The 27754-nt window shown below is 39.8% G+C and overlaps 1 protein-coding gene and 1 long non-coding RNA gene across 4 annotated transcripts in view; one reads left to right on the top strand and one right to left on the bottom strand.

The window, feature by feature from the left end:
* ESRRG (estrogen related receptor gamma) overlaps positions 1-27754 on the bottom strand; it is a 495287-nt gene that overhangs the window by 462403 nt on the left and 5130 nt on the right. For both annotated transcript variants that reach the window (XM_039336514.1, XM_039336477.1), the window contains exon 2: positions 24860-24982. In XM_039336514.1, the coding sequence (XP_039192448.1) occupies positions 24860-24861 (2 nt within the window). In that variant the 5' untranslated portion in view covers positions 24862-24982. The remainder of the gene's footprint in view (positions 1-24859; positions 24983-27754) is intronic.
* LOC120305114 lies at positions 1004-23906 on the top strand. 2 transcript variants are annotated; one of them, XR_005555925.1, is made up of 5 exons: positions 1004-1475; positions 9768-9903; positions 10765-10837; positions 19850-19980; positions 22926-23906. It is a non-coding gene; the product is annotated as an uncharacterized LOC120305114 (long non-coding RNA). The 2 variants fall into 2 exon arrangements; XR_005555932.1 differs by lacking the exons at positions 19850-19980; positions 22926-23906 and adding an exon at positions 17805-19506.

Genomic DNA, 27754 nt, shown 5'->3' on the forward strand with positions numbered 1-27754 from the left:
AACAGTACAGAAGCCTAAACAGCCTTAGACAAGCAGCGTTATGTAGCAAAATCGTATTAATAAGCAGAAGAATGGATAGATATATGAAGATAGACAGACTGTTAAATAACAAATGATAATAAATTTCCTGGCATTAACTGGCAGGCCTCTTTGGCTCTTATAAATCACTCTTACAAAGTGTTTTAAGAAAGGAGAGGAAAGGAGGGGAGGGGAGGAGGAGAGGCGCTACTATCTCTTCCCGGATTACTCGCCCTATTCGTAGCTTTTCGTGTACTGTTCCGTGTACCAAGGTCCTCGGACGGACCGCGCTGCCCTTGGCAGTAGAGGAGGCGAGACAGTAAAGGTTGCAACCGATTGGCAAAACTGGAGAGAACGGAACTTCTCAAATCCTTGAAAGGAGCTCAAGGAGAAGTGGGACGGGGTACATTCCGGGCAGCAGCACACAATAATAAACAAACACAGGTACGATTGCCAGCATACCAAACTGGCAATAGCTTTAAAGTCGTCCTTCGCTCCCATCCTGTTAACTCCCCCCCCCATCCCGCACTTTACCGCTACCTCCCCGCCACCACCTTATGTTTAATAAATCAATGCTTTATCACAAAGGGCAAAATCGCAACAAAACCAGCAATAATCGTCAGGGGTACGCATAAACCACGAAACAAAACAAAACTACGCTATCCCTTGAAATGGGCAAAGAGCGAAGCCGAACAGTCGGAGGAGAGGGAGAGAGAGAGAGAGAGAAAGAGAGAGAGAGATCAATAATGCTTGGTTGGCAGCTTTGACCCTTTGCTTTCCACGAAAAAGAACTGACTCCTAAGCAAGTCCCACGGAAGAAGGTCTGGGGTGGGGGGAGTAGAAGCGGAGGAGAGGAAGAGGAGTGTTAGCAGCGCTATCAGCTTCTCCAATTTGTAAAGGGGGGGGGAATAAAAATGCCCCGGGTGCGATGTTGGCTTCCAGATGTGTATGATGATATAAGGTCTGGACTCGGTTTACCTGGTCAGGGCAGAACCGCAGGCGGGTTAATCAGGTGAGTAGCCGGGGACTGAAAAGAAGCCGAAGCCGGTTTTTTTGCTAGGAAAGTCTACAACACCATGCAGGGACATTGCAAAATCTTTACACACGCCTCCTTTCACTGGGCTTCCGCGACCTCAGCCGGAGAAGGGGGGAGATGCTGGTCCGAGGCAGCCCGAGCCCCCCTCCTCCAGCAGCTGCCTGGGGATGGGTAAGCTTCCCTGCAGGATAGGGCCCCTTGAAACAGCTGCTCCGCATCAGGCGGAGCGGCTGGGGAGGGGAAGAAAGGCGGCGGTGGGCATCCGAGGGATTCGCGGGCCTCCCTGTTTCCTTGGTAGAGTCGAGCCGCACTCAGTCTGACCCAGGACGTCACTCTGCCTGTCTGTTTTCTCAATGATAACTTGGCAGGAGAAGGGAAAAGCTGCGATCTTTTCCCTCCTTCGCACTGAGATCATGGCTTGGTAATGTGTATTTTCTCGCATGCCTTTTGAAATATACATACGTGCATGGTTCGGTGTTTTGTTTTGTGTTGCGTTTTAAGATCGCCGTGCATATTCTGGGGACCGTTAGTTTTTTTCTCGACTGTATTTGCTTTAGTTTCCGACTGCTTGCTTGCCTGCCTGTCTGTATCTGTTGTTTCCTTGCTGCTGTCCTTTAAAGGGGCTGGGCAAAGAGAGGAATGCTGGTGGTCCCGGTATAAATTCAATTTTCTTGAAATAAAACAAAAAGGTGGATAATACTGTCAATTTATTTTATCTCTCATTTTTAAAGGCTGTAATTTATAGCCCATAACTATTTCTCAAAGCATCCAGGTTCACAATGGATCCTCCTACAACCCACAGACAGAACCTACACAATTGCAGCCTTCCTCCAGAAACACAGCACCAGTATCCAGAACTGGGTTGTAAATTTCTGTTCCAACATGGCACATCAGAACAGTCTAGTTTGCCCTCATCCATCTCAAAACTACCTCTGTATATTTGCTTTGAGAGGTCCAGCAACTTTATGGGAAGAAGATGGAAAGCAGAAGTAGTTGTGTATCATCTTATCACCGTCTGGCTAACTTCCTCAAGTGATTGTACTGTGTACATTGAAAATCAAAAACACTGTTGTATTAAAAAGCAGAGGAGACAAACTGGAACTTCCTCATGTAAAAATGGATAGAGCACAGAAACTTCCTAGCATACCCTTCTGATTTCACACTGACTGCAAAGAGATAAAATGAGCCTCCCATTCATTCATTCCCCATTGTTATTCTGAGAACTCTAAAATATGTTCAACTGAAAGATTATTGACCTAAACTTACTTCATGTTCAAGAGTATTTGAACCTAGTTCTCTAGTTTTAGTCCAGCATTTAGACACTTCACACTGATTTATATTATGTAGAATATTTTGGCAAAGTGAAGACAACGCTGTAGGAACATTGCCCCCTCCAGAGAAAGGTAGGTCTGTCTACTTGCCTGCAAAAATATTTAATCTGTGGTGCTCCATCCTCACAATGTATGTCTTAGTAGTGATGTCAACTTTAACCATCAGATCCACAAGGCAAAGTTGTACTGACTTGTAACTTACTGGCAAAACTCCATTTAATAAAAGCTTTTATATATTATAACAAGGGATTGAATGGTCATCATGTATGTTACAACCTATAGCAATTGTAATATGATTATCATATATGGTGCAACCTATAGCAATTATAATGTGGGCTTCAGCTAACTCCAACTCCAAAAGCAAATGGGGATGGAGGAGGAGAGAGAAAGAGAGATAAAAGAATAAGTAACAGAATCCAAATACTGAGTATTAAATTATCAACTATCAAATGGGAACTCTTACAGAAGATCCTCTTATATAATACATTTTCAGTGCCTTGAAATCTAGCAGTATTGGAAATACTAATTGTTGGGTATAAAATGCCATTTATTGCAAAGCAAAATTGCTTCATAAATTAAATATAAATCCCAAATATACTACTAAACTCTTGTGTCTGATTATTTGTAACTTTCATTTGGGCAAAATGGTACATTGTAGGGGAACAATTTTTGAATTAAAGTACCTTAAATGGGCTAATTTAAAGAATGCATCCAAAATCTGGGACCAATAATTTCCAAGGGATTGAAATTTGGCAAAGTTGTGGCTGCTTCAGTGCCGCTGTGACACCACACTGCTATGGTCAACCACAGTCACAGAATCATCATTTTGGATGCTTCTTGACGAAGATTAATGGGGAAGCCAACAGGAAGTGGGAAATCACTCTCTCTCCCACTGCTTTTTTGCCCATCCATGGTCATTTGATTTCTCTGTTTAGGTAAGGAAATATCTCTGAAACAATGTTCCAATAGGTCATGGCCTGTCTAATTTCCATTATTATGATGACAGAGAAACATCACTCTTAATTTTTCATTTTTAAACACATAGTTCAGTGGTGGCGAACCTATGGCATGGGTGCCAGAGGTGGCACTCAGAGCCCTCTCTGTGGGCACGCATACTGTCGCCCCAGTCCTAGCCTTCAGCTGGGTTTTATAAAACCTTTTCACTTTAGGCCTCCGCTGCCGTGTGCAAAAAAAAAAAAAGATTCAATCAATCAGTCAATTTCAACTTCTCGCAGAAAAAAAAAGATCTTGCAAAGTTGGAATTGACTGATTGAACTTTTTAGTCTCACCCAGTCTGCCGTTACCACCACAGCCATGCTCACCCAATTGGCCACACCCAGCCAATGGGCCACACCCAGCCAACGGGCCCCACCCAGCCAATGGGCCATACCCACCCAGCACCCAACAATGCATAAGTGGCTTTTGGGTTGCAGTTTGGGCACTCAATCTCTAAAAGGTTCGCCATCACTGACATAGTTTAACATATTGTGAATAACTGACAGGGCAGGAGGGCAGCTGGACATTCAAAAAGAAATTATGGAAATTAGTTTTTCAAAAAGTTTTTCTTACAATGTTAGTTTCTTTATACTTAATATAACAGTTATATTAGCTTGTAACTGCTTGTCACCTTCCTAGTTTAGAACCTGATGTCATCAAAGATTATCCATATACTAAAGTGATAAATTTTGGGATTATTAAAGAAATAAGAGCATATGCAGTGAAATTCAAAGAATTCAGAAGAGTGGGATTTTTTTCTGAATCACAAGAGCTACAGTTATTAAAAATGCATCAGATTTTTAAGTTTTTAGACTGTTTTGAATATTCTTCAGTATCCCAATATACCTGTGAAAACAATAATGAACAACACATATAAATATATAGTTTTATTTAGAGTTCATTTTGACAGTAATGTAGAAATAAATTCCTAATGAGAGTAAATCACCCATTTTAAACATATATCTGTACATTTATAATCTTATCTTCACTGACCTCCACTGGTAGAAGCCAATTATTTGCATCACCTGTGCATAATATTTCATATACTGAAAAGTGAAATAATTTCTATAAGTTCAAATAATTAGCTAACATATTACAAATATTAATAAAGAAATATTGGTTACCTTCAATTCACATGGTTTTATATGCAATAATCAAAAATTTGATGTGAAAGAAATCATAACATTGATAATTTCTTAAACTTCTGTATTGTGAACAATGGTACTTAGGTATTCATGAGTGAGTATATAGAAGACTGGAACCAAAAATTGTAAGAAACCTGTATGTAGTTCTCTTTGTCCAAAGGGGATTTGAATTCATATTTCTATACTTCATTGCTTTAAAACTTAAAATAGTTTCTGTTACAAACCTGAGCATCTGGTGCTTCAGCAAAAAAGAGTTAAGCATCTTGCTGGATATATGTTATATTTTGGCTGCATTTATAGCAACTCTCTGGCCAAAGATTACACAAGATGTTCACATAAATAAAAATGTGAAGAAAACTAATCAGATCCAATTTGCAGATGTGAAGCCAGTACTAAAATTTGCCCATAACAGCGCCCAAATGGAGGAGCCGGGTTGTTGTATGACTTTTCTGGAAAAACAGAAAACCCGTGCTCCTGAAAGACCTTGATGGCTAGGGCGAGGTCTGACTGAGCGTTTCGGAATGATGATGACTGAATTAGTATATCATCTAAATAGCATTGAATTCTGATTGGAATTTGTCTAAGGTGGGCTGCGAGCACTGCCAGTACCTTGTAAATACCCTCGGTGTCGATGAGAGGCCAAATGGTAGGGTTCTGTACTGGTAGTGGGCATAGCTGAATCTGAGGAATTTGCGGTGGTTAGGAAACATGTCTCAGTTAGGTCTATTGAGGTAAGAAAGTCACCTTGCCTGATGCTGGCCAGGATTGATTGAAGTGGTTGCATCTTAAACTTCTTATACCTCAAGTAAGGTTTAGATCTTTCAAGTCTAAGATTGCCCTCCAGCCCCCCAAGTCTTAGGGATGACGAAGAGGTTTGAGTAAAACCTTCGTCCTTCTTGGTCTTGTGTACTGGTTCAATTGCTCGTATTTGTAATAAATGAGCTATGGCCTCTGACATAAAGTCAGCCCTGGACCTGCTCGTTGGGATAGGGCAAGAGCGGAATTTGTCAGGTGGTTGAGAACAAAATTCTAGTCTCAAACCTTGCGTGACAGTGTCTAACACCCATGCATCTGTAGTGATGGCTGTCCAAGTGCTGGAATAAGGGGCCAGCCGGCATCTGTAGTGGTGACTGCCCAAGTGCTGGAATAAGGGGCCAGCTGGCTTCCTATGGGAAGTGAGACTGTGAGAACACTTGCCTCGTTTAGAGGAACGGCCCCTCGGCCTTGAAGGGGCCGCTTGGCCTGGATCTGTGGTCTGCTTCTGCATGCTGAACGATCCTGCTGTCGTTCTTGTCTCTGAAAGGAATAGAGGGATGCCTGGGCCCAGTCCCAGGATGGAGCTGGTCGAAAGGCAGCCTCCTGTAACTGCTCTGTGACATGAGTTAACCAGAGTTTTACGTTTGTCCTTACCTTCAGTTAAGTATGGTTCTAGTGCCTTACCAAAGAGATGTCCACCTGTGTAAGGTTTAGAGGCCAGACGCCACTTGGTCTTGGTGTCTGCTCGCCAATTCCTGGGCCAAAGGAGCCTTCGTGCTGAGATGTCTGCAGCGATGGTCTGGCAGTGTATCTAGCCATGTGCAGAGAAGCGTTGGCTAGGTACTGGGATGTAGCCACTAACTTACCCAGATTTTGGTGAGCTCTGAGCTGGTCTGGAGGGATCCTGTCCTGGAGCTCACGTAACCCAAGGGCTGAAGCCCTGGCAAAGAAGGTCATGGACGTTGCCGCCTTTGTTGCCCAGGCTGATGCCAGATGGGAACTACGCAATGCGGAGTCAATCTTTTTATCCTCCGCCCTAAGTGCCTCATTTATGTCCCCAGGGATGTTAGCATTGGGAAACAATGAGTTCAAGGCTCATCAATCTCAGGAATCTCCAATAGGGAGGCCAGAGAACGGGCAACATTGAATAATGTTCCCTCTACTGCACCGGGGCTTAAGAAGGATCCTAAGTTCTCCCATTGTTCTTGAACTATATTCAGAAAAAGGGGAGGGCAGGGAATATTGTTCTGCGAGACTGAGGGCTCGGTGTATATGGCGTGGGGACCCTTGGATGTTGTAGGTGGGGTCTCCTGTTCTTGGGGGAGGTTTGCAGTAGTGCAGGCCCTGAGTAGCAGGGAATTAAAGAATGAATGGTCAAAGAGACCGACAGGAGGGGTGGGGTCAGAGGGAGTGATGCCCTCGTCCTCAAACAAAATCAGGCCAGATTGTTCAGCCCCTGTAGATTCCAAATCCGATGAGGGATCCTCCATCAAATCTGGAGATTGTGGATGATACGTGGCCTGGGGGGGGGTGGCTGTGGGGTGTTGGAGGCCATAAACTGAGCCACAGCCTGGGCTATCGTGGACTGAAGGAGGTCTGGGTTCAAGGCCTGGTTCTCAGTGGGGGTGAAGCCCTGCTGCAGTGGGGGTGAACGTGGCCTGGGGTCCTGGGGTGTCCTGGTTGGTTGTGCCTCTCCCTGGGTCCACTCTTGTGGTTAAATCTAATTGGGGAATTCCCCTGGGGGAAGACCAGGCCCCTGGGGCTGAGGCACAATGTGAGGAAAGGGGTTCAAAAATGGACCTTCCCATCGTGCCTGTCAGATCTGGGGAGGCCGCTCTCAGTCTTTGGGACTCCTCCTCCCTCTGTGGCTCCCTGCTTGGCCGGGCTCGCTTGGTGGTGTTCTTTCCACTTGCCTCTGTTTGGCGTTTCCTCTTGGCCGGCTCGCTGATTTTCTCTGCCATGATGAGTTGCTCTGGGCTCAACCTTGGCAAAACGCCCCCCCCCTCAGCGCTGTAACTCACCAAGGGAGCCTGCAGAGATGATTCAGCCCTTGAGGGGGGTGGGCGGGGAATTAATGGGCACCGCGTCCCTTGGGAGCGAAGAGGCCCTCCCCGGTTCAACGCTGTAATCTCGAAGCCTCTGTCACCAGTGATGAACACTGCCTTCAGGAGAAACTCCAGGCAGTCTGGGCCTCAGTCACACACAAAATGGCCGCCGTGAGTCAATTCAAAATGGCGGCCACAGAGTTCGCGCCAAAAAAATGGCAGTTAGAAGAAGGCCTTGAGGCCTGAGGCCTAAGCTGCGATGAGCCCTCGTTCCGAGGAATCGCTTGGGCTCCTAACGCAGCGAATGGATTCCAAAAAAAAAAAAGGCCATTAGAAGAAGAAGGCCTTGAGGCTTGTGGCCTAAGCTGCGATGAGCTCTCATTCCGAGGAATCGCTTGGACTCCTAACGCAGCGAATGGATTCCAAACAAAAAAGGCCATTAGAAGAAGGCCTTGAGGCCTATGGCCTAAGCTGCAATGAGCTCTCGTTCCGAGGAATCGCTTGGGCTCCTAACGCAGCGAATGGATTACAATTAGGTGAGCTGAGAGAGGCTGAGGCAGGCCGAGGCCTAGTAAGGCCTCCAGGCTCTGAAAATTGGATCGGTGCCAAAAACTTTCTCCTGCTGCTGGGGCAGTCTGCTGAGGCCGAGGGACCTAGAAAAGGCTCCCTCCAGGCCTGATGAGCTTCATCGTCCCTTGCAGAGCCCCCCAGTCAATTGGCAAGCTTACCCCTGCTTCTAAGGCCTCCAGGCTCTGGTTAGAAGAATGGAGCCTCTGATGCAGAGGAACGGCCCCTGGTAGGAGATTTCTCTTGCTTCTGGGAATCCAATTTTCAAGCTGATTGTGAAGCTGAAAGGCTCTTAAAGGGAGAAAGGGAAAGTTCCCCCCCCCCCAAAGGGAGGTTTTGTCAGCCTGTCAGCCTGCTAGGCTACAGGTTGGGATGAAATAAAATAGGAATACACATTCTTCTGCTCCAGGAGCGAAGAAAAAACGCGTCTTAGAGCAAAGAGACTAAGTCTAAAACTGGGGTGCAGTTGGCACAGAGGGGGCGGTACTAAATTTCAGACTTAGTCTAATTGGAGCAGATAGATTAAGACAACCCATCCGTTGGTTCTCCATCCAATCATGCTGGAGAATAGAATATAGACAGCTGCATATGAATGGTAAATATGTGGGGATAGAATATATGTATGTCATACAGGTATAAGCAGAAATGCTCATGTGCCTTTGGACTAAAATTGATGTTTTCTAAAAAAATATATTAATGTCAGAGGCAAAATGTGCATTGCAGTAGACAAGAATGCAAGAAAACCAGTTTAAACAAACACCTTTAATATTTAAGTGGCCTTGATGAACATAGTTTCTCAAAGGTCAGTCCTCATTGCTCTGTTTATTTCCTTGAAATGTATCCACATTTCCTTTCATTAAGTCAGGGCCTGGTTTTAGAATATTCACTGAGAATTATACTTTTAAGACATCAACTATATTGGTCAGTTTAAAAAATACAGGCTCTATTTGCAATTTGTACACTGTTTCATTAGAAATTCAGATATCCAACCAAAGGATTGAGCAGGGATTGTTTCAGTGAGGAACTTCAAAGCAATGTGAACAAAGGGTTTAGAGAAGAATGCCAATGGAACACAGTATAAGATAAAATTCTGACAAAGTGGAATAAGACTGCTGAAATAGAGAAGTATTGCCATAGTGAACAAGAATTTGAATAAGATCTGTGTCCAGCTCACGCAGAACATTGCTTTATGGGAACATTATAAAACTGGAAGTCTGATTCAGTCTAGAGTCCAAATCATTGGCCACAATTTAAAGCACAGTAGAACCTTTATTAAAAGCATGCTGATGTACTTTACACAGTAACCAGACTTTAGTAGGAATTATATATTTCCTGAAGATGTTAAACGAATCACTAGAATTAAATTCATTCTGAAAAGGAATGGTATAAAAAGGGAGGGAAAACCCTCGCATGCCACCTGTAATGCATATTTAAGTTAGAGTAGAGATTATCTTACAGAAGATAAGTACATTTTTATACAGTTATCAAGCATTCCCCAAGCAGTGTATTTTCTTCATGGTTAAAGAATGCATAACAGAAATCAGCATTTTTTTGCAGCGCCACTGAAAATTCTTCAGATTTACTGCAGTATACTTTCAACCCCTTAGTCCCTAACTGTAAGTTGATAGTGCTGATTCCAATGCAGATGCTTATTTGGGGAAATCCTGAATAGCTTTATAGATATTACTACTGTAGTTAGCATCTAACAATGAAGATAAGAACAGACTATTGCTAATGGCTGGCAATGTTAACAAAAAAAAAAATCACTTAAGAGGTATGTGAATATGGGCTTGCAGAAGAAGATAACTGAAATCTGAAACATACAGTAATTATAAATCTCTCAAATCCATTTATATTAATTTCTTCATTACAGTTTCCTGTGTTCAGAAAGAAGTTCATGCACAATGAGCTAATCATCAGAAGGACCAAATAATGGACAAAGCCAGATGACACCCAATGGAAGAATGGATTTACTGAGACAAATGCTTACTGTTTCTCAGAATTAGTAGGTAAGCTTTATTACTTTTTAACACACACACATACCCTCCAAAAATTGAACACCTTAATTAGTTGAATAAGAGAAAATGAACAAAAATTGAAAAAGCTTAAGAATGATACTTATAGTAATGATAATATAAATATATCTAAGCACAATCTCAAAAAGAAATTAGACAGCTGTGCAGCCTGTATATTTTAACTGAAAATAACTCATGAGCCTTGCAAACTCTTAAAAAGCATGTATGTCATTAAATAGAATGTAGAAAGTAAAATCAAGTAATATTGAAGAGTCTGTGGAAATGATATGAGGCAAATACTTTACAATGGATGTACCAAACAAGATTATCAAAATATAAAAAAATGGGGCAAATATTCAAATAATTAAAATAGGAAATAAATAAATAAAAGGAAATATAATGACTTTAAATATATGTTGGCTACACCAATGTGTAGCATTGTTTAAAACTTTAATTAGCAAATTTTTCACCACAAGAAGTGAAGTCTTTATTCGATTTTCAAGCACATACAAATCCATTGTGGTTACACATGAGAACTGACAGAAATCCCTGCGTGCAAGGGATTTACATTGTTTTATTGCAGTGGAGAATAAGATCCATGTTATACCAGTGCCTGACTATAATAAAAAGTTGAAATACAGTGGGGTGCCTATATAAAGACATACTAGCTGTAGAGACGATATAAAATTTCTCAGTTCCTCTAGCCTTGCTTGTTCTGACAAGCAGTGGCTTTGCAAATCTTAAGCAGATGTGCCTGTCAGTTCTGTTATCTAAAAGCCTTTTATCTTTGGATGCCATTGTCTTAATTTAGGCTTGACTGCGTACAGTGGATAACATTGTGCCATTTCTCTGCAGATGCTCTACTGGGTTTACAAAAATATTGGATTATGACACTTTGACTCTGAACTGACTTCAAAATAACTGATATGTAAGTGGCTACGAAGGGTAGAGTTAAGATAAAGATTACATACTTCAGAATATCATGGACAAAACATGAAAAATAGATGTAAGAAAGAATACATATATTAAATAATACGTAATGCATACTTCTAACAGGAGAGCGCAAACCAAAGCAAAATATAGAGATGTTAAGAAATACATATGTTATATATTGTCTTCATGCCAAATTTCAATAGTTCCAAGAAAAAGTACATTACCTTCCATATGTCCACAAATTCATTATCCACACATATAAGTGAGCCTGCATTAAAATGATTTGACTATATGGAGAAATCCTGTTCAGGATTCTAGTCACTTACCTTTTCTAAAATATGGTTTAATTGCCTTTCCCATTGTTCACTTTCCTCGAACTCATTTTTTTTTATTCTCACAAAGCACGCTCAATCATTCATCACTCTTTTTCTTATTCCCCTTTTTCACATTTTAATTCTGTTAGGTGAAAAATCTTCTAAGTCTGTGGAGTCTATCTGTCTGTCTATCTATCTATCTATCTATCTATCTATCTATCTATCTATCTATCTATCTATCTATCTATCTATCTATGTAGGTCTTTGGTTGTTCGGGTTTTCTTCCGCATAAAATTGGAAGTGTCTTGGCGACGTTTTGATGAAGTCCCATTCGTCATCTTCAGGCTGGTGTTTTCAGCTTCGTGCTTCGAGCTGCTCGAAGCACGAAGCTGAAAACACCAGCCTGAAGATGACGAATGGGACTTCGTCGAAACATCGCCAAGACACTTCCAATTTTACGTGGGAGAAAACCCGAACAACCAAAGACCTACATACAAACACCCACGAAAACCTCAGAAAACAACTCTCTCTCTCTCTCTCTCTCTTTTATTTCCCACTTTTATTATTTTTACAAATAACTAGAGGTGATGAACATACCCAACACACCACACTTTCTTCCTGTTTTTCCCACAACAGCCACCCTGTGAGGGTCTCCTTCTTTCTAGCCTCTGGTGTGCCTCATCCACTTGACCAACCTGACTGTCATAATCTCACTATAATCATCTTACTATAATCAGTGTTTATGTACTTTTGTGATGTCTTCAAGAACAGAAAGGTACCTGGAACAACGAGTAATATGTACATATAAATATTGAATTAAAATGTGTCACACAGATGCATTAAAACTCAAGACAGGAAGTGATATTGTGCTCTTTGCCATTCATTTAATTTCATTTAGAAATTAAATGTTAGGGAGAAAAATCATGATTAATGGCTAGTAAACTTTCATTATAGGGTTTTGATAATATTCCACATAAAGTAAAATGGTGGGTTCTACTCTACGCTGAAAGAGAAACCAGAAGCTAGTGCTTAGTGTTCTAGCTATAAAAATTATTTTCAGTATAAAAGAAGAAATATTTAGGTGTGAACTTTGCATATCTTGATCAAGCTACATCATTCCTATTGGCAACAATTTCTCCCCTCAGAGATGAATCATTGATGCTGCACCACTTTCTCAAAGTGATATGGGAGGGAGGAGAGTTATTCTGTTGGACGTAAATGGTGCCTTTAAAGATAAGGAATAACTAAATACATATTTTCAGGGACCACATTGCTTCTGTTATTAGCAAAAGGGTTATGGGTCTTCAAAAGGCATCATGGTGATCTATTTGATTTGTATTGAAAGGATGGCCAGAAATGCTTGTGAGATGTCCTCCTTCAAGTGCTTTTTTTTTTTTTTTTTGCGTTAGCCATGGTGGACCTTCACTTTGTGTATGGGGGGGAGGGGAATTTGTTTCTTTTGATCAGGTAGCAAAATATCTTGAGCCAGACCTGTCAGAAATAACACGTCATTACTTTTGGAGATCTTTTTGTCATTGGTAGAGGCTGAAAATTATCATTCTTCCTTAGCATTGTTATAGACTGAAGGTCATGTACTTTTTCCCAGAAAGCTCAATGGCACCTGAACACTTCCTTTGAAATTAGCAAGATATCTTTCCAAACAAACGTGTCTCACCTTGATGCATTATAATTTACAGACTTAGTGAACATGATGGAAATATAATTTGGTGTATATGACATGGATTCTTTAATTGTATTTTCTAATATTTTCCTATCCAAGTAAAATCTTATGAGAAAACAATGGAAAATGAAGGAGAAACAGAAGCTATCTACTTGCCTGGTTTCCTTACTTCTAGGACTAAATAGACAGTTCTGTCCTCTATACCTGCCATCTTCAAATAAAGATGCAACCAAAAATAATAGGTGGAAAGTTTAAAAAGACATACAAATGTTACAAAGCATGGCAGCCTTTTTCAAGCAACATGGCCAAGAGTCACTTAGGAAAGCCAGAAAAAAAAAACCACATTTTTATAGCATATGCAATCCATGTCCAAGGCAAGTAGAGTAACCCTATTCAGAAAAGCACTCATACTTTTTTTCTGTGATTCAACTTCCTTCCTTCTCTATCCTGGTTTTCTATGCCTTTCTCACTACACAACAAACTTTCTATTATCATTGTTTAAGCTCAGTCCTCACTGAGCTTCTTTCTCCTTTTAGAGTTTTATTTATTTAAAACTCTAAAAATTTAAAAAGTGCTTGCAGCATGTTTTTCTTCTGATATTACCAGCCTGTGCACATGGCTTCTTAAATAAGGTTTAAATTCCCCATATATCTGCAAAAACATATTGTTTAGCCCTTAACTTCTCAGGTAGGAAATAACTAGGATCTCTACCATAGGTAGATGCTAGGAGCTAGTGTTATGCTGTATTTTTTCTAATTGTCCCATCCTTTATAGAAACCTTCCTTAAGGTTTGAATGGTACCTATCCCTCCTAGCACTTAAGAAAATGGGGGGTTGGACTACTAGAAAACCTCCAAGGTCCCTTCCAGCTCTATTCTGAAGTTAAAAAGTGCTCTTCCATAGAGACAGCTTTGAGGGAGACCACTTCACAAGGATTCTAGTAATGCTACTTTATTGTTATAGGGAACAATGACTGAATCTTGAAAACCTGTCAGAGTTTCTCTCTGTTTCCCTTTAAAGCAAAAAGAATCAGGATGGACTTATTTTGAACTTCTTTCCTAGGGCTTTCCACTTTCCCAGGACTGAATTATTGTTTTACCTGCTTAATGGCTTCCAAGGTCATCTCTATATTTCTATATACATAAGAGTCTTAGATTTGTAAAGATTGTTGCCATATGCTGAGCTGGGTTGTGGTTTTCTTGTTTTAATGAAATGATAGGACTTGTTTTGGAATGTGTCCAAATATTAAAATTATAAATAACTAAGTAAATTAAAATGCAAAATGCTACCCAATATAAGTTGGTGTGCAATGAGGCAAGAGATTAAAATCCTAACTCACATACCAACCTCAGAAGGATGGAAGGCTGAGTCAACCTCGAGCTGTCAAGATCAAACTGCTGGCAGTCAGTGGAGTTAGACTGCAATACAGCATTCTAACTACTGCATCACCATGGCTCAGTATTACACTTTTTTAGTATTTGTCTATTCTTGGAATACAGTTTAAATTGTGGTCCCCGCATTTTGGAAGAGTTCTGAATGAAATTACAAGACCAGTATCTGTGGGAAGGGAAGCGGGGATAGTGTCAACATTGAATCACTATGAGGCCTGCTAGTTTCTATCACTAATCAACTTGCCATAGAAAAGGGGGGAGGGGGAGGAAGAGCAGGAAGGAAATGGACCATGAGCGCTTGCAGTAATGCCAAGGTCACTAACATGGGTGCTTGATGGAGAAGTGGACCATTCTCATAACAAACTGAAGGTCTGCAATTGGACAATGTGAGCACCTGGTGGATGCGAGCAAAGGAAGCTATTGTTTAACTAAGCTTTTTTTTTTTTTGCTGGTAAACCAGAGCTGGTTTTGCTTCTTCAGTTCTGAGATATGTATTCAATAAAGTTTTTTTCTTTTATGGCACTCCAAAGCCTTGAAGATTCCTTTTTTGGGGTTTGCTAGTCAAACAGCTGACAGGTAGCTTATAAAAAAAAGGTTTGTAAGAGGATTAGAACATTCTGCATGATGTAGCAAAACTATCTAGAAAAGTGTTTATCCCGATCAATGAAATGAACAATAAGTGATTCAGAACAACTAAAAGGAAGAATTTTACATAGTATACAATATAGTAATACTATGAGATTTACTAAAAGATGCAATATTGGTCACCAATTTCAATCAAATTGGGAAATATATGCAGTGCTTCTTTTGTAAAAAAAAAAAAAAAAAAAAAAAAAAGGTGCCGGAACTCATACACATTATACAACCCGCCTTACCTATCCTACAAGGTTCCATCCAAAAAAGGTGCCGGAACTCTGTTCTGGGCATTCTATGACAAAAAAAGTCCTGAATACATGTATCAGAGTGTCTTAAGACTTTGTAGCTATATGTTAGCTTCAGTATCAAAAGGCAATATGCTTCTGAATAATATCAATTTTTATCAATCCAGTATGATAGCATGCTATAATTTTGCTGCTATACTTCCCACATGTTATTAGCTAGGCACTACTAGATTTCTTAATAGATCAGTAAGGGGTTTGTTGTTTATATACAACAATTGTTTAACCTTGGGAGAATTTCTTTCTCCATTTTTTATTACCGAAATGGTGACGGTATAACCGGAGGTTGATTTTTAGAGGTGGACTTTAACAACCATTTGCTGTTAGGATGATGGTGAAAAAGTAATTCTATAACCAATCCTTGTATTTATGACCTTTGCAGGTCTGTGAAGAAAAGGAAAGCTGATAATAAACAGAGCTGTGGGTTCACTTAGTGACTTAATGACACTTAGTATAACAACTGAGTTGCTAGTCCCAACTGTGGTAGTTAAAAAGGACTATCTGTATATGGATACCATGCATTTTTCTCTGTCCTTGTTCTGCTTGTTCAAAAGAAATTCTAGGGCTCAGGATTTCTTATGTGTAATATCTTTTGCATAGATTTACTTGGTGTCTCACAGTGTTCAAATAAAAAAGGAAAGTACATTTTGTAAGGCTGAATCTTGCCTAACCTTGCTGTAGAAAGATGCAAGGAAGAAAGCATGGAAAGATTCAAAGGACTGGGAAATGGATAAAGAGCTGGATTCAATAAGGTAGCAAAAGAACAACACCACTGAATTTTAAATGGATATTACGACATTCCTTCTTTATTTCTCTTTCTGATTTTTCCATCAAATGGAAAGCTAAAACTAGTAGCAACCATACAACTATTTTAGTCTTAGAGTAGCTACATAAATAAAGCTGAAGAACATAGTTTGAATTTCTAAGCCAAATCCATTTTAAAATATGTTTTTAAAATTGCAGCAAGTCTGTTGATTCCATTTTTTATATTTTTTTATTTAACATTTTTAAAATACAAAATGTGATTTAGAATGAATATGAACTTGTATTAGTTATCATCCATAGACAGCTGTTAGTTTTGTCTTGGGAGAAATACCCATGAAAATACCACTCAGATGCTGCATGCGCAAGGAACACAAACAAGTTCAAACTTTCCCTTCAGTTAGAATTTCTTTTGAGAAAAGAAATGGATTTTGTTAATTTATGTGACTAGGCTTGTTTCTGCTAAGTTAAATTGCCTTCTATCCAGTTAAGGAACTATTTAAGGAGAAATAATTTATGCCTTGCTATGATTGCTCAACTAGAGTAGTTGTGGGTTTGGTTTACCAGTTTCCTTCATAAACCAAAACCATAAAATTCCCCGAGCTTAAGCATCCCATACTGTATGTAGGTGGCAGTTATCTGGAGGACCTGTAGATAGCCATAAAATCACATAGAAAATTCCAATCTTTGCTGACGTTAGTTGGTCATCTGAATTTTTGTAGTCCAGATATGTTGGCTTAACATTCCTATCGCACTTTATTTTTTATCTGTTAAAATTGTATGCATCTCCATCTCATTATCCAAACTTTAATCCTTGGGTTGAATTTTTTTGTGATCCTATTACTTTTGATGATTTCTTTATATACCTAAATGCAAAAAATATGAATTTATATTGGGATAAAATATTACACGTCCAAATTATTGAGCTCAATACTTCTTTGTAATTCTATATCTAAAATAGTTGGCCTTTGATATATGTATCTGTCTAGCTACCTAGCTATGATAGTTAACAGTCTAAATTATATTTAGGTGGCAACCCCTGAATTCTGCTAAGCTCTTGCATACAAGTAGTAACACTCTTGAGTCTTTACTGCCATAATTAACTTTCTATAGTGAAGGATATCCTTGACCAGGAAGTTCTTCCAACTCATTTGAGCAAGTGATTTACATGCAGATGCAACACCTACCACCGTCTGTAGTGAAAAGCAATCTGTTTCTATTTTTAATATGCAAGAGTTGTTTAGACTATTAAAAGCTTCTTTCCAAAAGATATTTCCATTTTTTTGAAACCAAATAAAGCTTAGAGAAAATGTGATAGATATAAGGAAAGAAGTAATAAAAAGAAACCTTTCTCCTATTACAGAGATACATACAACTCTAAAAGGATAATCCTATTCAACAATGAAGATAACTGGAGATGAAATATATGGGTGGATCTTTTGCTGCTAGAAAAAAAAAATGTTTGCTATATCTTATTGAAGTTCCCATTGATGAAAAGAAGCTGCAACTAATGCAGAAGTATTCAGAACACAGCGATTCAAAAAGAACAATTTCTTTGGCTGCCCTGCAAAACTCAGTTGAAGGGGTGCTGGTGCCAAAATCTGGAAAACAGAGTACAGGGGTACTGGTGCCAAAATTTGCAAAACAGAGTACAGGAAATAATTATTAAGACATAAATATCCCCACCCCTCACCAGAAGCAGTACAAACAGAAATCTCATATACTTTATTTTGTTCAGGATAAATTTGAAGATGATTTTTTTCATGGTGCTAGGCTAAAGTATAACAAGCAAAGAATCAGATGTCTGAAACTGTCTGATATGCTTGAGTTAAATCTTTAGGGCCTTCTTGACATGAAACATGTGCTTTTTCTTACAGACTTAAGGGGATGCAGACAAGAAGTGGATTAAACAGCTCTTATGTTCTGTGGATTAATGTAAAAGCAGAATCTAACTATAATATTGTAGAACCTGTATGAAAAATATACAATTCCCCTACAGCCAACAAATTTCCTATCTGAGTTCCTGTAAACTGGTGATCTTAGCATTAAAAATAAAATGCAATGTTATAGAGGGTAACACTACGAAAAATAGGGTAAAAAAAGTGAGCTAATGCTTATGTTTTGCTTCCAATGAAGGCAAAAATAAAACTGAAAGCAGGGGAAATATAGGATGAGAAGAGGAAAGAAATAATAGCATGTCATAGAGAGTTACAAATGACATGTCAATAAAACAAATTAAGTAAATATTATAATGTTGATGCAAAGACCTGTAATATCATCATGGTTTCTAGTTGAAGCTATATAATATGAACGTCAAAATTTATTTTATTGTAAGTCTAGAAATATCTTTAGAAACTATGTTAAGGAGAAGAAGAAGGTATTCATAAGTCTGATTCTATCCTGTCATATTTTATATCAAACAATGTCCCAAAGTTGCTTTTTCAAAAGGCAACTGAACTTTTTTTGTTTTTGTATGAAGATGTTTCGCTTCTCATCCAAGCGTAGAACCACCCAACACTGAAGAAGCTTCTTGGATGAGAAGCAAAATGTGTCCAAGCGAAACCAAAGAAATTCCAGTTGCTTTTTGAAAAAGCACCTTTGAAACAACCACAATCTAGATGATTGAGAATCTCCACAGACATACAAATATGAAACAATGATTTTCTATTACATCTTTTAATTGTAACATTAACGCACATATCATTATTAGAAAAAAATACTATTCCGATTGATTATGATTATGTGCTGTGAACTTGTGTTGACTTTTAGCAGCAAGTAAGCATCTGCATTGGGCAGCAGTGATATAGGAAGATGCTGGAGGCAAATAAGAATGATAAAGACTATAAAGGCAAAAGTAGAATCCAGAGATATTTTTATTCTGCTTTTATCTGAATGAAATATTAACCTTATTATTTTCATTAATCTGAATTTTCATTAATCTGAACCTTAACATATTTCAGAAAATCAGTGGGACTGATTTTGATTTACTATGGCTAAGATTGTGTCCAAACTCTGGTTAAAAGCTGTGGAGGATTAAAATTGCATAAAAAAGTTTCCAAAAGTTTGCCGCATTTACTATGCACAAAGGAACCATCTAACAGCAAATCACGATCTAAGAACAAGCCAGGTAGTTGCTTCATCTCACTTCCTTAGCAGTGTTGTCATTGCTAGAGAGCAAACAGCACAAAGAAGCAATTTTAACTATGCCGTGAAGATTGAGTAAAAAGGCACAAAGCACTGGCAACCAAGATGTGAAAGGAAAATGTAGACTGTTGTGCAGATTAAAACAATGAGATAATAAGTTGAATGCAGCAACAATTATATTATGCTATACATAGCAAAGTGATGTAATATAGACAATTTATTGCTGTCACCTTTGTAATGTCTCATTCCTGCTTTGCTTTAGTCGGTTTATAGATTATATGGGATAAAAATATAATTTCAACCCTGGAGAATTTTCGAATAAATGACCTCATACTTGGAATGTCTAACTGGAAACGGAATGGTCCCAGTCCCCAGAATCAATTAGGTGTTTGATATATCTCACCTTCTGTTACACTGTCCAAAAAATTAAATAACGATCCATAATGAATTACACAGATGGAAACTTCTTTGGGGTCAGTGGGACTAACAATAATCATTTTCTATTATAATAAAGTGTAAAAATAAAAATAATAGCATTACTTTCTATTATGTATATAAACATACCTAGTTTAGATTAGCCATACTGTATACTTTTTGGGGAGGGGGGCTCACTAGTCTGTGTGTTAAAGAACAGAAACATAGAAACATCAATAAAGGGGAAGATTTATGGTTCAGGGTTGAAATAAGGGGTCCTTGGTGTGCTCTGAGCTTGTTTAGTGACCATTTGGGCTGAAAAAAGTGAATTATGACCATTTTTCACACGTAACAACTGTTGCAGCATCCCCCTGGTCACGTGATCAAAATTCAGTTATTTGGCAACTGACTCGTGTTCATGATGGCTTCTGTGTCCCGACATCTTGTGATCCCCTTTTGTGACCTTCTGACAAGCAAAGTCAATGGGAAAGCCAGGTACACTTAACAATCGTGTTACTTACTTAATGACTGCAATGGTTCACTTAATAACTGTGGCAAGAAAGGTTGTAAAATGGAGCAAAACTCACTGAGCAACAGAAATTTTGGCTTAATTTTGGCTTAAGTCAAGGACTACCTGTACTACACAAAAAAATATTTGACTAACTTTAAAGCAGGGCTCTTCAAACTTGGCCCTTTTATGACTTGTGGACTTCAACTCCCAGAATTCCTCAGCCAGGCACACTGGCTGAGGAATTCTGGGAGTTGAAGTCCACAAGTCATAAAAGGGCCAAGTTTGAAGAGCCCTGCTTTAAAAGTCCTTATGATTACTGTTTCCTGATGAACCACATTTTTCTCTGTTTATCCAAAGTGATGGAAATAAAATAGATACAATCTGCAACTCTCCTACCACGTGGCATATTGAATTTTGTACATCTGTGTGTGTGTTTGTGCAAACGTGTGTGTTGCAGGGCCTCAATTCAGACATATAAAACTTTTCTTTTAAAAAAACCTGAAATTTCAGGTTTCCCAAAATAAAAAGACAGTGTCACTTTATTCATTTGTTGGGCTTTGAAGGCACATTGCCAAATATAAAAAGTGCATGCGTAATTGTAAAATGCCTCAAATAAACATCAGAGAACAGTTTTATATATTGCTCATTTGTGATATTTGATTGAAACCATTCCTGTGTTCAGTTCATGATTGTTGAGTTAATAAAGGCAGACAAAACTGCAACAAGTATGCTTCTTTATTATTGACATTGCTTGCTATAGAAACCTCTAAATAATTCACTTGATTTTGTCAAAAAGTTAGTTCACTATTTTTTGTCTAGTACAGGTAGTCCTTGACATAAGCCAAAATTAAGCCAAAATTTCTGTTGTTTTGTTTTTGTGTAGGGGTTGATGGGGGATGGGAGGGAGGATATTCATCTTACTTTTGTGTCTTGGGACATAAAATAAGGAATGAGGAGTCCTGTTTTACATTCCAGTCGATCCTTATGATTGAACTATTTTTTTTTTAAAATGAGCTTCTTTTGAAAAAATTCACAACCAAATGTTCCACATCCCTTATGGTAAGCCATCAATAAGTTCTAAATAAAGTTTTGTATACCACCCTTCAAAACATAGTTACATAAATGTAAAAATAGCAGCTGGAAAAATGAGAGACCTTTGCACTTATTTCTTCTAAGTGTTACTATCTCCCAAACACTTTTTCCTGATTAAATGAAGAATACCTTATGATAATCCTACTAAATGTCTCTTCACCTATGTCTTTTCATTTGAACCCACTGGATTATATGTGCATCACCACACATCTTACAACATCCATTAGACCTAATTAGATATCTTAATAATTATACAAAGTTATAGTTGTAAATGTGAGAGGACATAGTGCTGTAACATTCTGTAATTTTAAAAGTCTGAAAAGCCCAGTATTCCAAACCCAAATTAACTCAGAATGGTCACACTAAAAAGTTTATAAACATGTAGAAATGGATTGTTGATGATAGAATTACTGTAATTCTGTTCTTTTGATTCAATTGTTAAAGGTCTTAAAACGCACAAATGAAAATCACCCTTAGAAACTGCCATTTGCCTTGGAAGTGATTAGAAAGAGGATGGCTTTTTAGGAATTGATTTTAAAAAGGAATAACCAAAGGAGATTATGGGAGGAGGAGGAGGAGGAGGAGGAGGAGGAGTTGTTGTTAGAAAGGACAAGGCTTTCAAGAAGAGTGATGAATTTCTGCAGGGAAATCAAAGTTTTAGAAAGTAGATCAAAAGGGATAGAGGAAATGGAGAAGAATTGGCAAAGAGTATTTCAAACTTGTATGTAAAATAAGAACTAACAATTGAAAAGTGAAAGATTTTGTTTTGGAGGTAACCTTATGTAGGGAATCACAGAGATGACTTTGGCAAAGATATGTAGAGAGATTGCTGTCAGCCCTTTCAGGAAGGCCAGTTCAGGAAACAAACACCACAAGAAATACAGGAATTCTATTGATATAGACTTTCTCATTTGCTCCATTTTATATCAAAGAGAGTTAAAGTAAAATCATTTTAATTTTTTTTAATGCCTTCTTCCCTTCCCAGGCTTAATTCATATTTTGTTAACAGTCTCCGTATACATTCTCCAAGGTTATCTCTTTGTTTCTTTACACTTTATTACAAATTAAAGTTCGCCTGCTCAATACACAATATAGGTATAATAAAATTGCCCCCAATAACAGGATTACACATAATCACTAAAAATTGGGGTTGGTTGGGCTAGTTCCACATTTCAGCAAGCAATGAATACATATACCTTCCAACAGTATTTTCCTGTTGTCCAATGTCATGTGGTAACATATTTCAATGGAGAGAACTCACATTTGTCTATAAGTCATTACCATTAATTCAAGAAGAAACCAGAAATAGTTCAAAAGTTCGCAAAGATACTTAAAAGTAAAAAAAAGTATATTTATTTCTTTTAAAAGCACAGAAGATGTATACTGAAAACCTTTCAGTTTCATTTATCAAACTAAGCCATTTTTGTGACTTTGTTTTGGAAGCTGACAAAAGAATGGAGGCTTAATGGGTACGTGTCACCCACCCCATAATATTTGCCTGCTACAATTCTCGACTAACCCTTCATTCGCCTTTTGGCAAATCTGAAATAGTATTAGATGCTCGGTAGAACGCAGTACTTAGAACAAAAATTACTACAATTTGAACAAATATTGGAGCACATTGATTTTCTGTTGCTAAGTAAGAATTAAGGGACAATTCTTAGCTTATATTTGGGATGGAGGATTGAAAAAAAAAATCTTCTTCCAAATGGAGTCTAAAGGCCTTTTCCTCTGCTAAATTACACTGCTATCCACCTATTCTTCAGCTGGCAGAAAAATGTACTGGCATGAAATTTGCTGTTCCCACTTCTGATCACTATCCTGCTTCTATTTACAGTTACTGCCAGTCACCTGACTTTCTTCCAAGGTGACAAAGCCTAACAGATCTTACACACCTTGAGACTGCCCTTGTACGCTGTTGGAACAAAGGAGAAAATATTATTTTAACACCAGTCCAGCTAAGGACAATTTAGACCATTGGCTGCCGACAAGATAAAAGGCAAACTCACTGGGTCAAATCAGAAAACAGGCTTTGCCAGGACATGTTTGTGCCATGTTTAGGTAGGTGCAAGTGGGGACATGACCTCAAAGTCTTGTTCCTTGCCTGTGTACTCTAAGCTGGTGTTTTCTTTTTTCTTTGGGAAGAAACTATGCAATTTGCTTTATTAATTTTCCTTGTTTGCTCTCACCTTCAGCTTTTTATTGATAAAACAGAGAACACCATTAACTATTCTATATATTTCAAGCGACACGCTTACCTTCCATCCTGTCTCCTTCAGCTTAGAGAAAAGACCACTCACAAATCCACCTTGTTTTAGCATCCTACTAAAATGTAAAACTTAAAGTTTATAATGCATGGTCCTGACAGCTAGATTTCTATACCGCAGGAAAGACATTATTACCAATCGTATCAAATGCCCTCACCTTACTTAATGGCAGTGCATCGCTAAGGGGAAAAAAAAAAAAAACCTATTGGGCAGAGAACTATTTCATTTGATAACGAGTCTTTCTAATAAGGTCTCCCCGTTATCTTCTCTGTGATCCGCCGGGTTCCTTGCGCTACAATCTTAAAAAGATTAGCGAAATGCAAGTTTTGCTCGACGGCCGCCCTCGCGTCCTCCCCACCCGCGAGAGAGGAGAGACGAGGGCTCGCAGGGGGCCGCGGGGAAGCTGAAAGGCTGCCTGCCTGCTCGCTCGCTTGGCCGCCGCTCACGGAAAAGGAAGCTTTTCCGTCGCCTATAAATGGCCCTGGATCGAAGTCACTTTTTCCACTGGAGGCAGCAAAGTTCGAGCGGAGCCCCAGCAAGTCGCTGCTGCTATTTTCTGGGACTGCGCTGGCCCCTCCGCTATGCGCCCAGGCACGGAGACCCCCCCTCCCTCCTCCTCCTCCTCCTCCCTCGCGGAATGCCCATCTCGGGAGCTGCTGCCCGGACCTCGAGCCGGAGACCGTGCAAGGGCGGGCAGAGAAGCACCCGGGCGCCCCTGGCGCTCCTCCGCTCTTAAGAACCGCACTGGGATCCCGGGTCTCCAGCCGCTGCTGCCTGGGCGGGCTCAAGCGGGCTGCTAGCCCGGCTCCTTCGCTAACAAAAAGCCACCCCCGTCCCTTCTCCCCCAGTATAGGGCTCGCTGGCTGGCAGTTGATTGCCATCCCACGCCCGTCTCGACCAAAGCCGCCTTTCCCGGCCCCTGCAAGATTTGCACCCTGTCCGCTCTTTCCCAAGCGCAAACCTGCAATATGCACGAGCAAGACCGGCCGGGTGTAATCTGTGAGCATCTCCACACGCCCTCTCGCCTAGAAAGAGGCGCTTTAATGCCCCTTCTTCCTTTTTAAAGAAATCGGCCTGGTTCCTTAGCTGAAATGTTTGCATGCCCATAGCTCCCATCCCGCGGCTGCTTTCTTCGAAGACTCTGATGTTGTTGTTTTTTTTCCAACCCTGTGACGTTCGGTTTTAAGTAGTGAAAAGCTCTGCTCTTGGAAACTGCAAACTTTGTTGCAAGTATGCGACAATGTTGGCCTAATTCTAAGCCGGTCTGAATTCTGGGCTAGGCATTCTCTTCTCCAACTTCCTCTCTCTTTCCTCCTCTCCATTCATCCCCATTCTCCCTGCTCTGTTCTCTGCCACGTTGCTTTCGACCAGTTCAAAGCCAGTAGCCGCGCTGTTTTGAAAAGGGCGCCGCAAGGAAGAAAAAGAAGCACTGAAGTCAAGTAGGAGCGCGAGTTGCAGAGAAGTCAGCGCAAGATCCGGCGGTAGATGGCGGAGCGGTACTCACATGACTCTGGGATGAGCAACTTGCCTCGGCCCGGAACCTCTGCAGTTCTAGCCTTGATGGGGGGGTCGTCGTCCTCGGGGCTGTTTCCGCGGCAAAGAGGTGCTAAAGATGCGGTCCCGGATACTTTTGAGAAGGGGAACAAATGAGGGAAGATTGGTTAGACTCAAGGTTCTAGCAAACTGTATTTTTGCACTACAAATGAAAGAGGAGAAATTATTTTGCGGTGAACCCCCCCCCCACTTTCTTGAGTATATCTGTTTTGTTTTGTTTCCCCCCCCCAACTGCACATAGGCGACAAATATTCTCTTGGGTTCTGTGTTCCTGAAGCTGACGATAACTTTTTAGTGCTAACGTTTTAAATGGAAGAGTGAAAAGCTCGTTGCAGAGTCTGAATGAAGCTGGGAATGGAGCTTAAATTGTGGGAAACATCAAGAAGGGAATGTAAAGTCACACTACCACCACCACCACCCACCACCACCACCCCACACACACTATTGTTCTTTAACCTATCTGAACTGACAGGAAAACGGGGAAATTCAGTGAAGTAATTTTGGGATTTTGGGGTGCTCCCGGATTTTGCCAACTGTTGTTCTCATGTCTACAGATTATTAGGGATCCCAGCTTTTAAAAGCATACAAACAACACTATTGTTCTTTAACATATATGAACTAAGGAGGGGAACACAGAGGGAAATTCAGTGAAGTTATTTTGGCGTTTGTGAGTTTCCCCAGATTTTGTTAACTCTGTCTAAAGATTATTAAAGAGCCCAGCTTTTAAATCATACAAAGCATTCCTTCCCATCTTTGCAGCTACAGCCTCTCTGCCTTGTAACCTTCCCTTGTATAACCTTAGTCTGTTCTCCCTTGGCCCCTAGAGAGGGAGACCTGGAAAGTCCCCAGATGTGCTTCTGGCATCTGACTGAACTATTGTGATTCATGACTGTGGTACTTCTAGCTTGGCTATATTTATTAAAACACTTTTTTTTTCCCTCACCAAATACTTCTAAAAATAAAATTGGATTAGGAAGCCAAGAATAATTGGGGATATCCCTGATTTATCCTAGAAGAAGCAATAACAGAAGGATCAAAATAGATCGAATGTCCTTCTGGCAGTGGGGGAAGGGCTAGAAGGGCAGTGGCTAATGGAACCAACTGTTTGCTGTATTCTGGTTGCTCTTGTTGAATCTGGGAAAACATGACAGGGCAATCCCACTGAAATCTTTCAATAGACCCAAAATCTAAAGGGAGGAGGAGAATCAAAGTAGAATTTGACCAACTGCTTGGGGGGGGGAGGTTGACTTGAACCTCTGAAGGGATGCGTTCAGATCTTATATTGATTTAATTGAAATCATTGTGTGGCTTTCCAATCTGTAAAATGGGACTGAAACAATATCTGAGGGGATCCTACAAAGATGATGGGGTCAAACTAATTTCCAACTCACCAAAAGGCAAGACAAGAAATAATGGATGGAAGCTAACCAAAGAGAGAAGCAACCTAGAACTAAGGAGAAAATTTCTAAGGGTGAGAGCAATCAATCTTTGGAATAGCTGGCTTTCAGAAGTTGTGGGTGCTCCATCACTGGGGGGTTTTCAAACAGAGACTGGACAACCATTTGTCTGAAATGGTATAGGGTTTCCTGCTTGAGCAGAGGGTTGGACAACAAGACCTCTAAGGCCCCTTCCAACTCTGTTACTCTATATTCTGTACCTCATATGGCTATTATAATTCTAGCCTGATCCTTCATAATTGTTGCATTTATTGTAATGCACTCAAGATGTGAAGAGGGAGAAAAGATATTAATGTACAACTGGACCATTGTTTTGGAACTGTGAAGTATAAATATATAACACACTGTTATGCACCTATTATTAGCCAGACAGGAAGGAAGTTGCTGCTAGCTTGAGTGTGATTCTAATTCTATAGTTCCTGCCCTTCTCATTCGTTTTGGGGGGATTGTTCATTCTGAGATTCTGGAACTTAGGGAAGACTCTGATCTGTACTGTATTTTTAGAACTTGAGAGTTTGGTTCTGGAGGTAGAGCTAGCAAGGATCAAGCTCTGCAAGGGATTTCCTTCTCCCTCTGGCAGGAAGCTATCATAGATGCCAGGCAGGGAAATGCTGACCCATCAGAGAAAAGTGATAGTCAGATGCCAAATTCTCTGTGAATTTGCCAGTTCATTTGGTGAGACTCTTATTCAGCTGAGATGTTCTGCAGACTGTCTGACTTTGTAGCAGCAGGTGTATATGACTGGAATGCTGCCTAGCACCAGGTGGCTCTGACTCTCTTGGAAATGTCCAACCCAACTGAACAGGGCTCATAGAGTTTCATCAGCAGTTGGCCTGGAACCCCAATCACCCACTCCAGTAGAGCAAAGTCAGTGGAAAAGACTCTGAGAGTGCTCCCTTCCCCTTTAGTTTTCAATATCAATTTTGTTCATTCTAAAAAGGAATCCTTTTTCTTTCTCCTGTGTTCCACTTTTCTCATTTTTCCTTTACCTTCTTCCCTCTCTCCCTCTTACTTTTTTGCCTTCTCTTAAGTTTTTTGGGGGGTTGCTTCATTTTTAATAGCTATCTTAGATAATTTCACAATTCTTAAGTCAAAGAGATCCTGTACTTTTTGTGCTGAATTACTGATGCCATACTCTGCTTTGTTTGAGGTAAAATCCCTAAGCAGTATGGTTTTACTTATTCGGTTATGGCCTTGCCATATTCCTGCTTCTAAGTAGTTTACCATAATTTTTACAGCAAATACACAAAACTAAGAAGGAAGGAAGGAAGGAAGGAAGGAAGGAAGGAAGGAAGGAAGGAAGGAAGGAAAGAAGGAAAAACTAGTTTTTTTACTCCTATTATCAAATTAAATTATTTCAAAATTATAGTTCTGTACAATTACTTCAA

The sequence above is a fragment of the Crotalus tigris genome, unplaced genomic scaffold (assembly GCF_016545835.1).
Source record: "Crotalus tigris isolate CLP2741 ecotype Arizona unplaced genomic scaffold, ASM1654583v1 scf7180000017546.9332058, whole genome shotgun sequence".
NCBI lineage: Eukaryota > Metazoa > Chordata > Lepidosauria > Squamata > Viperidae > Crotalus > Crotalus tigris.